Consider the following 12822-nt stretch of genomic DNA (forward strand, 5'->3'; position numbering starts at 1 on the left):
GTAAACGATCGGCGATCCAACAGCCGATTTCCGTGGCTTCCAACCAAAGCGCAAGATGGATTGTGACGCGAGGTGTTCATCGAAAAGAATCCCACTTTGTGAAATGGAAAGGCAACCTTTAGAGATGCAACAAATGTTTTTTTTTTATTAAACGCTGCTTAAAACTAGCAAATAATCGAGCAAAGGCTTACGAACGAGTATTATTGGCTTAATATCGGGGCTACAATATAATTTGCTAGTAAATTCATGGGCAGATGACTAACTTAGGGCTACGGAATGCGGTGTAAAACAAGTTAAATGCGCATAACAACTATCTTAGGACTAGGAGTCTGACTAGTGGAGGTGACTATGGTGACATGGTGACTATGATGGTGATGATTGAGTGGCAGCCGTGCCTCAGGACTCGCGGCACATTTTGCGCAGCGACGCGGTTAACACTCAGAAAGCGACCGTCGAGGGACTCCGGCTGTTGCGCAGGGGCGTGAGAAGGGGCGTGGCAGGACTGCTGGCGCGGCTGAAGCAACTGGAGCAGCAACTTGAGGCCTCCTCCGCCTCTCCATCGGCGTTCGCCTTGTGGTGATAGGGAATCGGTCGCTTGCGAGCGCTGGAAGCACAATAAATAGATTAGTAAAGGATCCGTGTGTGAAGCTTAATAACCGGTATGCAAATATAAAAGTAACTCACCAAACTGAAAATCGTAAGGAACACAAAAGCATTGGCTAAAAATCAAACAAAAGAAATCCTATAAAACCATATAATCGGTAAGGTGACAAAGTTTATTTGCGGCTTGGCTAAATTACGAGAAATTAGGATGACACATAATTGAATAGCTACAAAAATATATTAGAAGATTGGCGAGTAGTTAAAAAAGTCAAATTATAAGTAGTTCCTGAGTCAGCTGAAAAAAATAAATTCATTTAGACGAAATCAGGAGTTACGTGCTGTATGAATAAGGTGTAAAATCAATGTAACTCAAGTGGATAATGGATAATAGCAACCAACTAGCGTCTTGTGCTGCGTGGCGATCGACGGCTACGAAATTAGAACAAATAAAATGTGAAAGAAAACGATTATTTAAAGAAATAATGAGGTAAACCAAGGCGGAGCAGGAATCCTGCCTAGCTACCTCGTTATGCGACGTCTGTCCAGAAAGCTTGGCGAGCCGCGACGCCTTGGGATGGAGGGCGATCTAGAGCCGGACTGTGATGATCCGGAGCCGCTGCCGGAGGAGGAGCTGCCCGAGCTGCTGTGCGAGGAGCAGCTGGAGCGGGAGGAGTGCGACCCGGAGCGGGACCTTGAGCTGCGCGATCCGCTGCGACTGCTGGACGAGCTGTAGCGCCTATGAAGAGAGATTAGATACGACATTAGTCTACATTTAGCACATTCCTCCACCAAGTACTTACGATCTCGACCGGCTGCTGGAGTGATGTCGATGATGGCTGGTGCTGGTGCGCCTCTTGCTGCGACTCCGGCTCCGACGCTCTCGACTACGGCTTCTACGGGCCGCACTCTCCGCCGCCGCCACGGTGGCCGTGGATACCTTGGAGACGATGGCGTCCACCAGTGAGCTGTCCGCAAGCGCTGCGACTAGGGGCTGTGGATCGTGAATTTTGAAGGGTTTTATAACGATTTTCGGTTTCTGTTGGTGCTGATGGTGATGATGATGGTAGCTAATACTATTGGCGGCCACGGCCGCAGCCGCTGCCGCCGCATTGAAGCTAATGGGACCGCCACCACCCCGGATATGAGAAGGATGACCCAACAGCGGAGCACCGGCCCCACCCATGCCCACACCAGCTCCCGTCAGGGACAGTAGTCCCGGATGGCGCGGCCCGTGGCCGAATAGAGTCGAGTTGTAGACCAAGCCACGAGCCAGGTGGTGCGCCTGCTGTTGCTGCAGGCTGTGCTGGTGGTTCTTGCAGATGTTGTAGTGGGTGGCGGTAAGCAGAGGACCGTGGTTGAGGCGGTTGGTGGTGCGATTGTACGTGCCCGGCGTGCCCGCCAGAAACGGGAGCATGGCCGGGTTGTTGCTGTTCCCGCCGCTATTGCCACTGTTGGGATTTGAATGAGGGACCCCGCCACCACCACATGCATGAGGGTTGTTAGTACTATGTCTACTGTTAGGGTTATTGTTCAGCGTGCGGTTGTGGAAGATACGCTTCCCCGGAGGATGCTGGTGATGTTGCTGCTGCTGCTGCGACTGGTGATGCATGTGCTGTGGAGGCGGCCTGTTGTGGTGCACGTGGTTCTTGTAAACCAATGTCGGACTCTTTGCTTCGCCATTCGCCACCACTTGGGGCGTCTTGCAAATGGGCGGTGTGCTGGCGTCCCTTTTCTTGACCGGATCCTCCACAGGCACGGACAGCTCTGGGTCCGGATCTCGCAGCAGAGGCTGCTCCTGGTGCTCATCCAGCGGCAGTATCGCCGCCAAAGTCGGCGGGGGCGTCGTCGTTAGTGTTAGCGGGGTTGTAGTCAGTGGGTTAATCAAAGCGGTCACGTTGTTAGCAACAAGGAATTCGCTTAGCGAGTTACGTTTAGTAGCCGTCACCAGGTCGCTGCCACTTACTTCGCTGCCCTCTTTGGCCGGGTCTTTCTCCATGATCTTGATCTTCTGCTTGGCCTTGGCCGCTATGCCAGACTTCAGTTGCTCCAGCATGCGCAGTTCCTGCTGTTCCTCGCGCTCGCGCCTGCTCTGCTGGAATTCCTCCAAGGCGGTACCATCTACTCCAGTTTCGGCATCGCTGCCGTCGTCGCTTTGTGCCCTCAGGCGGACCACTGGAGCAGGTTTCGTCGAGTGGGCATCCCTCACTTTGGACGGTCGCTTTTTGTCCTGGACGATGTCGTGGTAGCGTTCCGGATGGCGTTCAGCTGGCGAGTACCGCAACTCAGAGGAACCTGAGCGAGAACGACGCCTCGTAGGCTTGGGACTTGCTTCGACCACCTTGCTCTTTGACTTGGACTTTTGCGGGGAGTTAGATCGCTCCCGTTTCACGCTTCTGCGGACCTCTTCCATGGGGCTGGCCTCCTTTTTTACCTCTTTTTGATCTGGCGACCTGCTCCTCTTCTTTTGTTTCCTGGGGGTGGGCTTAGGCGATGGCGTACGCGAGGAATTCGAGCTACTACTGGAGCTGTCGGAATCCGAACTAGAGCTGGAAGCCGCCCGCTGGCGCTTAGTCTGTTCCAGAGCCACCATCACCGACTTCGTGCCAAGGATATCGTTAACAGTGTCCTCCGCCGCCTTAAAGGGATTGAAGGCTGGTGCGGGCACCGACTTCTTAGGTGGCGCCTCTGGGGAATGGGCTGGCGATTGGAATCGGGAATTGCGGCTTAATTTAGTGTCATCGTGTCGCTTTCTGCTGGCGTTGGTATGCTTGTTAGGAGACCGCTGTCGGCGGTCATCTCTCGTTTTGGAACTGCGCTCTCTTGGCGATCGTGTGGGCCGCGGTTCCTTGGCTGGACGTTCTCTGGAACGCTGTCTCTCCTTGGAACGTTGCCCGTCCTTTGATTGTTGCGGCTCCTTAGAGCGCTGCCTCTCCCTTGAACGCTGTCTATCCTTAGAGTGCTGTCTCTCCTTTGATCGCTTCCGTTCGTTAGAACGTTGCCTTTCCTTTAATCCTTGCCTATCCTTGGAGAGCTGCCTCTCCTTAGAGCGCTGCCTCTCCCTTGACCGATGTCTATCCTTCGAGCGCTGCCTCTCCTTCGACCGTTGCCGCTCGTTGGGACGGGGTTTTTCCTTTGACCGATCCCTGGATCTATCTCGCCTTTTGTCCACTGATTGTTTCTCTTCCTTGGGCCTGTGTTTTTCCTTGGACCTTTGTCTATCCTTGGACTTGGATCGCCGTCTTTCCCTGGATCTTTCTTTTTCTCTTTCCTTGGATTGCGGCTTATCCTTGCATCTTACCACGTCCTTCGACCGGGACCGCTGTATTTCCTTGGATCGCTGGTTTTCCTTGGACTTTTGTCTTTCTTTGGATCGCTGCCTTTCCCTGGAGCGTTGCCTTTCCTTGGAGCGCTGCCTTTCTCTAGATCGCAGTCTGTCTCTCGACCTGTGCTTCTCCTTGGACCGCTGCCTATCCTTGGAGCGCTCTCGATGCCTTCCCGGCTCCTTGCGAGGTGGTGTAGCCGCTGACCGTTCCCTTGCCTTGTGATGACGACTGTCTATGGAGGCTTCGAGTGGCCTGGACTTCGTATCCTTGCGCTCGCGAGAACGGCTGCGCGTGACATTTTCCTGCTGCGCAGCCTTCTCATCGGACTTGGCAGCCTTTGGACCACGGGACCTGTCCGGTTTGTTCTCCTTCCGCGATGGAGAGCTAGGTTATACAAATTTTAGTTCTTCGTTCTTGAATTATAGAACTCTCAACTTACTTTGAGCGCTCCGAGTCCGAAGAACTGGCTCGTGCGCGTGCCTTCTTTTTCAGCTTCTTGTCGCGTTTTTTCTGCATAATAAAAGAGTATGGAGTGTTAGTGGACCGACTAAGTGCTTGGCGCTCTTGCTAAGAGTCTAACTGTTAGCAGTAATGTCAAACATAGTTCATTCTTTATGGCATGATAGACATATGAAGTTAGAGTTTGGTGCTTTCAATTTTGCAGCATTTGACTTTCGCAAGCATTCTCTCTAGGACTGGAAACAGTTTTGCATTTTTCTGTATTTGTACAACAGTTTTGATCGGCTATCACTTCGCACTAGGTATCATATGGATGTTTATAAGTAGCTTAAAGAGAACAGTCAAATGAAAGTACTTACAAAACTACAAGAGAGCCATTGAAAGCTATCCTATATTAATGAAGCGCCAAGGGTTTTCATAAACAAAATATAAATTTTTTCGTTTCTTGAATTTACTTAAGTATCTTTGAATGATTTAATTGTTCGAAAGACAATCTACGTGTAACGGAAATTTGGAATAATCAAATTAAATGTTGGAACCAAAAAGATCGAGAGCCATCCCAGCACTTGATATTTCACTCGGAAGGAGTTGGTGTGGATAGGATAGCTCCTCGACAATAATGAATTTGTTCTAAGCATCTATACGAACGAAAGAGAAGTTGGTAGAAAATTGAGAGAAATCATAAGGTTATAATAGAATGCGTTTGCAGCCTTTTTACCTTTTACAATATTTGTGGGTGATTATTTGTAATTTTTTGATTACTAATTAAGTAGTATGCTTTAGTATTTATAAGGTAGAGAACGGTTTATGCAGGATTATAGTTCAGTACTTGGTTATTTTGTCAATCGATATTTTGAATGTTCATTTGGTGGAAAAAGAAGTAAATAAGCAAGAGAAGAAATGGCGTATGTTTAATATTTGGTGAACAATTATAACAACGAAACGAAAAGTCAAACGAGTTATCATCATATACAGGTAGTAATATTATATGTAAATATATAGAGAGAAAGGCAGTACTTCCATTCGGATTGTTAGGTCAGACGTAATAATTAGTTGGTTGTTAGTCAAAGGATGAGTCGTACAATAAAGGAATAGAAATATGCATATGTTACAATATCTGCAGTTGGGTGCCTTGGAGAAAGAGCTTCAGATCGGAAGGCTTCATGGAAGCATTCGACTCGCACCATCTAACAAAAGCTCTGTCCAACAAAGACCTCCGGTCCTGGGCTTTCTCTCCTCGCACCTTTCTCCAGGTCTTGATAGCTTAGGTGCACAGGCTCGGGGCCCTAGCCCTTGCATACCTTGTCCTTCTTGGCTTTCTTGCGGGCACTCTTCGACTCGCGTCGATCCTCGTCGCTGCTGTCATCGTCGTCATCGCTATCCCGGTCGCTGTCCCGGCCACTCTCGCTGTGCTTGCGCTTTCGCGACTTTTTCTTCTTCGACTTACTGCAAGTAGAAGGGTAGAGTTCGTTAAGAGTGAGTGGATCCAGTGGCACGTGTATTCAGACAGCTATTCGAAAGTGTTCTTTGGTGCTGGCTACGACACACAGATTGGACAAGGCGCTTTCGGTAGCCCTAGAGCTCCAAAATACTGGTTAGCAGCAATGTATAAATAGGTTTACTTGTGTTCAGTGCTTTACCTTCATCGAAAACTGCGCAAATTGCTTTGTCTTAACATTATAGAAGGTAATCATAATAATAGAAAGAAAGATGAGAAAGTAATTCGCTTTTAATTTTTGCAACACACAGAGAGACCTCTTAACGATATCGCTTATTGTATTGTTGTAAGTTCTAGTAGTTCTTTACTTGTTTTTGGTATTGTAGTTTAAGTTGGCAATGCAATTTCTATGGTTTTAAGATTGTAGAATCGAATTATTACTTACCGCCGGGCAGAGTTTTGGGGGGAATGTGAATGGGCGAATGGTGGGGGAAGTATCTGTGATCAGTTAGATGGTTAGTTTGGATCTGTTTGGATTGGTTGGGGTTTCGAGTGGGTGTGTGTAAAGTGTTGGCTAGTGGAGAACCCATACGTACTTAGATCCCTGATCACTCTACTCACTCTCGCTGCACACGGATTCAAATAAAAGATTGTCTTGGCAAGTGTTAGGATATCGAAAGTATATATTGCAGAAAGGCATTTGAAACATTTCACTTGATTGGATTGGTTCTTATAGTTTGTTGGATAGTGTTAGCTTGGTTAAAACTAAGTGTGAGTCATTTGTACGTGGCTTTTCGCTTCTTTTTACTTTCTTTCTCATATGAGTCCCTTTTGTGGTTTCAAATGCAATGTAAAAGAAGGAGTAGAGACGAAAAACAAAATGTATTAAGCAGTTGATTGATAGTTACATAGTATCATTGGTTTTCACGCTCTAAGCGCACGTGTTTACAGTTTACTATGTACGATAAGAAACAAATCATAAGTCATGACTGTAGAGTCCAAACAAAGAGCAAAGGAAACAAACACAGAGCTACGGTTGTCGAGGGATTGAAGTTTTGGATTCCGGCCAGGACTCTTACCTCTCTTTCTTGTGCTTCTTCGACTTCTTCTTCTTGTCCTTCTTGCGCTCAGGACTAGCCGAACTGAAAACCAAATGCTGAAGTAAGTGCACTAATCTTGCAAAATCGCTTCTATCTACCCACCTCTCTCTGGCGCGCTTCTTGCGCTTCTTCTTGTCCGTCTTGGAAACATGATCGCGCTCATCGCCACTGGCCGCCGCTTCGCCACCATCGCGATCCCGTTCGCGGGAAGGAGTGCGCACTAGGGCATACCGCTTCCCGGTCTCCTTGTCCTTGCCGGCAGCTGCCGCCGCTGCCAGGCTCTCGCGCTGGGCGTCCAGTTCCTTTTGCAGAGCCACGCTTTTGGCCAGGTCCTCCTTCGCCTTGCGATCGCTGTCGAAGCTGCTGCCCTCGACGAAGTACTCGGATATGTTGAAGGCCTCGCGCAGCTTGGCGTTCTTCTGCTGTTGAGCCTCGGCTATTTGATGGGTGTCGCGAGCACTGAAAGACAGAGTTAAGCATTTCGTTAATAAAGCAGAAAGAAGATAATGCCACAATCATAATATCTAAAAGGTAAATATTTTCTGGTTCCCTTTCACTAGGTGGCTACCTTGTTGCCACAGCACTGCCGGCTCCCAGCAGTGTCTCCAGCAGGCTGCTCGAGGAATACTTGAGCAGCTCGAGCAGGACGCTGCCATCGATATTGATTTTCGTCTGTGACGAAGGCAGCTCCTTCTGGATGGAGTGCTCAGCTGTTCGGTGCGCCGGCTCAAGTGCCGGCTCCAGGTCCTTCTGTTGGCAGGCGCAAGCGCAGTCTGGGTGAGTCCTCTTGGAGACTGCTGGTCGCCTGGTCTTCTTGGCGCCGCTTGCCAACGCCGGCCGCAAGGGCTTAAACTTCCTGGCCACCGCCGCGTAGTTCCACGTGTGGGCGGTCAATCGGAAGCTCTCGTACCTGGCCAGGTACTCCCGGTTGTCGTGTTGAAAGTAGGGTGCCTTGGTCTTCCTGGCCCCATTTGAGGTGACAGCCGAAGCAGAGGAGGGGGGCTCCCCGGTTTGGGTGCGAGGACTGCTCGGTTTGCTACCGGGATTGGGTATGGTTGCGCTCTTTTCGGTGGTGGTGGTGGTGATTGCGTGACCTGCGCGTTTGCGTCGCTTGCGGCGTTTCTTCGGTTTCACCACCTTTACCGTGGTGGCTTCCATCGTTGTTGTCGTCGTGGATGCAGTGGCCACCGAGCCAGTCGCTGTGGTTCCCACTGCAGCCGTAGCCGTGGATGTTGTGGTGTTGCTATAGATCTCCGAGGAGAGCATTTTTGCTCTTAAGAACTTATTCACTTATGATTTTTTGGAGTAATTATTAGCATTTATCGTTATGCTTTAATCCATGTATATGGAAGAGAGTGGATTTCAGGCTTTAGTTTAGTTTCGTTCGCGTACATTCACTTTAATTTTGTTATTCTCAAAAGACATTATTTTAACTTCAAATATCCATGTTATTGGAAGACAGTGGATTTTAATTATACTTTTCTGAATTTTCGACTCGCGTTTGCTTTAATTTTGTTTTGTGTTAATATATGTTTAAATCCATTTAATTGGAAGACAATGGAAAAGTTTATGCTTTATATAAATATTTATAAATACAAAAATAGTTTTGCTTTATCATATACTTTGCTATAATTTCATCGATTGCGATTGGAAGACGATGGATTAGCATTTATTTGGTTTCACTTTGGCTACATTTAGCAGGGCCATTGATATTTTAAATAATCCTTATTTATCTGGAAGACGTAGGATAGTTGGATTACAATTGCAATGGTTGTTTAATTTACTCCGCTGCAACAAAGTAGTGCACTTGCCTTCTCCACTTCGCGACTTACACTAATTAATTACTGACTATGTTTGGAAGACTTATTTAGTGATTTGTTGCATTCATTCGGCTTAGGTATCGAGCATTACTCCGTCTGGCCCTGGTACCTCTTCAATGGGGCTCCACTCTTAGCACTTGCAACAACCACTACAAAAGTAGTAGACACAACGACGACGACATGAGCGCTTAATCCGCGGCTCGAATGCGGATGGCAATGCTGACTTAGGGGTGAACCAAGGGCTGTGCGCCACCACCACCACCACCGGCGCTGTGTTTCCCTTCAACGGGTGCATTTGCATTGCTACTCCTTCTCGGGCACACTTGAAGGGCTGCCTGGGTGCCGTGCCCTCCCTCCAGGTCATGGGGATCTCGTTTTATTTTGGTCTTTTCTTTTGATTAGTAGGCTTATGGCTGCATTTGGTGCTGAGCTCCTGACGGGGCGGATATTGATTTTTCCAGCGACTTTCCAGTGCCTATCGTGCCCTTTTTACCGGGTCCCCTGCGGCGGCTCCTCTGCGCCACTTCCATCGCCAACCCCTCGCTGTCCACGCCAAGGACACTTAGTGGGTCGTTTTAGCAGGCGTTAATTGCTTTTAATTTGTATGTAAATATATATCGCTGCTACGTGGCGATTCCTGAGCGCGTTGGCCAACTTGCTGTGGCTTTGGAAGACTTGAAGTGACTGAAAACTGAGCGCATCCCGGAAAATCTTTGCAGCAGCTTTTTCTCTACCCGTCGCTTGTGATTGGCCCCCGAATGAAAGGGGTGGCGAGTTGGGCGCTGCGGCGGTGCATGTCTCTCCTTGTATGTGGTTTACAGCTGTCGTGCGCTGGCCGAGATTTTAGCAGGCCTTCGGTTTGTTTAAGAGCTTATTGATTTGTCCACTGGGCGCACGTTTTGCTTTAAATTACATAAGCTATTAAAAATGTAATACTTACGCTACGCGTCCGAATTCATCCTTGGCCAGATCTGTTTTACCCTGTCCCATCAACTTCTGGCGGAAAGAGTCCACCTGCGATTTGATTTCCTCCGGGGTGCGTCTGTAATAATTAAATGTCAATCAGGGTTTAAATTACTTATCAGGGTTTTTAGCGTGAAGTTCTTAACGCTACCTTTAAGACTTGCTTAATTAGCTAAATAAGGCTTGAACGTGGATGTTATTTCACCTATCTAGACTGTGGAATTAGCTAAGGAGTGCTTAGGTTTTAGTCCGCTTGCCCGGACATGCGGATGTCTTCCACTCAAAATAATCTCTACAACTGAAATGCACTTTTTTCACCACCAGTCGAGTCCGGGCCACCGGAAGAGTGCTCACATGTGACGCACCGAGGGGGTGGAGGAGGCCCTGCCCGCGTAGGGGTGGCTCGCCACCAGGCTGGGGTAGTTCAGTGTTCAGTGTTTAGTTCGGCGCGTGTGCGTCCGCTCTCTGGCAGGCAAGAGCAGCTACCAGGCGCCAATGTAAACATAAACAGCGGAGGAAGCAACAGCCCCAGCCCGGCGTTATATAACCCGGATTGCCATTACACAGTGGCATGTAATTGCCCATGTCCCCTGCTCACCCCTGCTTCTCGAGAATCTCCTCGAATTCCAGGCACTTCACTTCGATCTTGCGCTTGCGGTCGTGGTCCAGGATCTCCTTGTTGGGCGGCCGGTTCAGCTGGGCGTCCAGCTTCTTGGTGTCGTCCTCGGCGCGGTAGTCCTTGTCCTTCTTCCCGGGCCGCACACATGCCCAGTTCCGCTGCACGTGCCCATTGGTGCCGGAGCCACGGGGCGTGGTCAGTCCAATGCCGTTGTACATGCTGGTCGGCGATGTCCTGCGAGTCCCTCTAAAATCTCAGCGACTCCCGGCGGCTACTGGGTGCTCCACCAACGCTGCAATTGCATCCGGCGAAAAATCGATTTCAGTTGCAGTGCGTGTGGGGTTCGGCTTGCTTCGATTTCTCACCTGTGTTATAGGTCCTGTGGCACTGCAATCCACGCGCTGGCTTCCCTAGGTTGCCTCACTTTTTAGCAGTTTCCTTCTTTTTGCCAAAATATTCAACTCGATATGCGAAAATATGCCGCCGTCAGTGTGACCAGATGACGACAGTCGCCTAAATGTTCCCTAGCTGTCAATTTCTGATAGATACCTGGCCACGCGTAAGTTAACATGGGTGAATCCTGTTCATAGCAGCGATGTTGAATTTTAACAGTGAAGTGAAAATCAAAATTTGGCAATGGCAATTCGAATTCCAAGAACGGGCACACTAAGAAGAAGTAAACGTAAACAACAAAGTTACACTTTCGTTATTTTAAGAATTATAAAGAATTATTAGGCTTATATCATGAGTGATGCGGAGGAAAACAAAGCAGAAGCAACCAGCAAAGTGTTGTTTAAGAAAGCCGGGCGAAAAAACCTCAGACAACGCAAGAATTCAGATGAAACAGAGACGGAAGAACAGTAAGTCGTAAACAATTTAAAATGAATACAACCAAAATGAGCATCTCTATTCAGATTAACGCTAGATGAGATCAAAGAACGTCAGCGCCTGAGGCAGCGACCCAATGGCGTCAGCCTAGTGGGACTGGCACTGGGCAAAAAGATCGCGCCCGAGGAGGAACTGGCCATCAAGGATCCCTTCAATGTGAAGACCGGAGGTCTGGTCAACATGCAGCAGCTGAAATCAGGCAAGATGAAGGAGGCGGACGACGCCTACGACGTGGGCATTGGCACACAGTTCTCGGCGGAGACGAACAAGCGGGATGAGGACGAAGAGATGATGAAGTATATCGAGCAGGAGCTGCAGAAGCGCAAGGGAGGCGGCACGGAAGACGTACCGGAGGACGATGGGGATATGAACAAGTACCTGACCCCCGAGGATGCCGCCTTGTACGCCCTGCCCGACCACCTGAGGCAGTCATCCTCGCACAGATCCGAGGAGATGTTGTCCAACCAGATGCTTAATGGCATTCCCGAAGTAGACCTGGGCATTGTGGCCAAGATACGCAACATAGAGGCCACCGAGGAAGCCAAGCAGAAGCTCATGCAGGATGCCAAGAACAAGAAGGATGGACCCTCCCAATTCGTGCCCACCAACATGGCGGTGAACTTTATGCAACACAATCGATGTGAGTTCCGAAGTGTGTAATGTTTTCGCAGATTCAAAACCTTTATTACTTCCAGTCAACATTGAGGATAATAGCGAGCAAAGGAGGCGCAAGCGCGAGGAAAGGGAGGGTAACAAATCCGCGCAGCACCAAATGAATCCCAATGGAGTCAAGCGGGCCACAGATGACTATCATTACGACAAGTTTAGAAAGCAATTCCGCAGATACTAAAGATACGAGTGGAAGCAATAAAAAGTACAAGTGTTTAAGTTCAAGATTCAGTTTTATTTTCATTTCGATATCATCTAAATTTACTTCAAGAACTAATTCATTAATCCATTCATGTGTCATTTCTGTAAAATAAAAGAAAATAGATAGTTAGTTATGCTAGATAGAAAAGCACGTATTTGGTCTCATGTTTGCGATCAGTGAGAGACAAAATTAATTTCAAAGCAACGAATGACTGAGGCTCAATGAGATTCCTACTCAAAATATCATCAGAACGAAGATAATTTTTAGCTATCAGTCACTGTACATATACACACCTTTTAAGAAGTAAGCCCAGTATGGAAAAACAGTGGCATATCTGAAAAAACACATCAAGAATTGGTTAGTGGACCATTTTAAGAAAAGCCTCCTTTGTATGAAATAATTTGATCAGTGAGAGATTAAAATTGATTTCATAGCTACGGTAGCTCAATGAGATTCCTACTCGAAATATCATCAGAGCAAATATCAAATATAGCATCCGAAACATACACACCTTTTGAAGGAAACCCAAGAAACCAGATGGACATTGAAAACACCTGAAACAAATTAAGGTATTGATTAGAATGGTTTGGTTGAGTGCGGCTACGTGGGGCAAAATGTTATTCTCAGTGGAGATTAAATTGATTTCATGGTTATTTCAATGAGATTCCTACTCGTAATATCATCAGCTTAGTGTTATGTATTTAATTTTATAAACTGAAACTTTAATTACCTCTTCGT

The 12822-nt window shown here is 47.9% G+C and overlaps 2 protein-coding genes and 3 non-coding genes across 12 annotated transcripts; 1 reads left to right on the forward strand and 4 right to left on the reverse strand.

Moving 5' to 3' along the window:
- Positions 1–117: 117 nt before the first annotated feature.
- Positions 118–10883, reverse strand: LOC6545686 (serine/arginine repetitive matrix protein 2). 8 transcript variants are annotated; one of them, XM_015158049.2, is made up of 11 exons: positions 10691–10883; positions 10305–10617; positions 9684–9785; positions 7492–8166; positions 7026–7382; positions 6903–6965; positions 5687–5831; positions 4366–4436; positions 1404–4310; positions 1127–1339; positions 118–604 (listed from the first exon to the last, which is right to left on the reverse strand). In XM_015158049.2, exons 2-11 carry the CDS (start codon positions 10541–10543, stop codon positions 439–441), a joined length of 4938 nt encoding a protein of 1645 aa, XP_015013535.2. In that variant the 5' UTR covers positions 10544–10617; positions 10691–10883; the 3' UTR covers positions 118–438. The 8 variants fall into 8 exon arrangements, with proteins under 8 accessions (XP_015013535.2, XP_015013532.1, XP_026832384.1 ...); XM_015158046.2 differs by lacking the exon at positions 7492–8166 and having other exon boundaries at positions 1404–1594; positions 2567–4310; positions 10691–10881; XM_001971141.3 differs by lacking the exons at positions 118–604; positions 7492–8166 and adding an exon at positions 756–1032 and having other exon boundaries at positions 1404–1594; positions 2567–4310; positions 10691–10880.
- A 56-nt stretch (positions 10884–10939) lies between these two features.
- Positions 10940–12234, forward strand: LOC6545965 (telomere length and silencing protein 1 homolog). The gene is made up of 3 exons (XM_001971143.3): positions 10940–11185; positions 11240–11853; positions 11909–12234. Exons 1-3 carry the CDS (start codon positions 11070–11072, stop codon positions 12061–12063), a joined length of 885 nt encoding a protein of 294 aa, XP_001971179.1. The 5' UTR covers positions 10940–11069; the 3' UTR covers positions 12064–12234.
- Positions 12235–12247: 13 nt separating this feature from the next.
- On the reverse strand, positions 12248–12344 carry LOC6545966. Its single transcript, XR_046486.2, has one exon. It is a non-coding gene; the product is annotated as a small nucleolar RNA Me28S-Am2634 (small nucleolar RNA).
- A 135-nt stretch (positions 12345–12479) lies between these two features.
- On the reverse strand, positions 12480–12572 carry LOC6545967. The gene has a single exon (XR_046487.2). It is a non-coding gene; the product is annotated as a small nucleolar RNA Me28S-Am2634 (small nucleolar RNA).
- Positions 12573–12697: 125 nt separating this feature from the next.
- LOC6545968 lies at positions 12698–12782 on the reverse strand. The gene has a single exon (XR_046488.2). It is a non-coding gene; the product is annotated as a small nucleolar RNA Me28S-Am2634 (small nucleolar RNA).
- Between the last annotated feature and the right edge of the window lie 40 nt (positions 12783–12822).

This window comes from Drosophila erecta, unplaced genomic scaffold (assembly GCF_003286155.1).
Source record: "Drosophila erecta strain 14021-0224.00,06,07 unplaced genomic scaffold, DereRS2 tig00000021-arrow-pilon, whole genome shotgun sequence".
Classification (NCBI taxonomy): Eukaryota; Metazoa; Arthropoda; class Insecta; order Diptera; family Drosophilidae; genus Drosophila; species Drosophila erecta.

Coding starts and splice junctions, on each gene's coding strand:
- LOC6545686 (XM_015158049.2), bottom strand. CDS start 10,543: ATGTACAACGGCATTGGACTGACCACGCCCCGTGGCTCCGGCACCAAT. Junction 5,832..6,902: donor AAGAAGCACAAGAAAGAGAG/GTAAGAGTCCTG, acceptor TTCTACTTGCAG/TAAGTCGAAGAAGAAAAAGT. Junction 1,340..1,403: donor TCCAGCAGCCGGTCGAGATC/GTAAGTACTTGG, acceptor CTCTCTTCATAG/GCGCTACAGCTCGTCCAGCA.
- LOC6545965 (XM_001971143.3), top strand. CDS start 11,070: ATGAGTGATGCGGAGGAAAACAAAGCAGAAGCAACCAGCAAAGTGTTG. Junction 11,186..11,239: donor GAAACAGAGACGGAAGAACA/GTAAGTCGTAAA, acceptor ATCTCTATTCAG/ATTAACGCTAGATGAGATCA. Junction 11,854..11,908: donor CTTTATGCAACACAATCGAT/GTGAGTTCCGAA, acceptor TATTACTTCCAG/TCAACATTGAGGATAATAGC.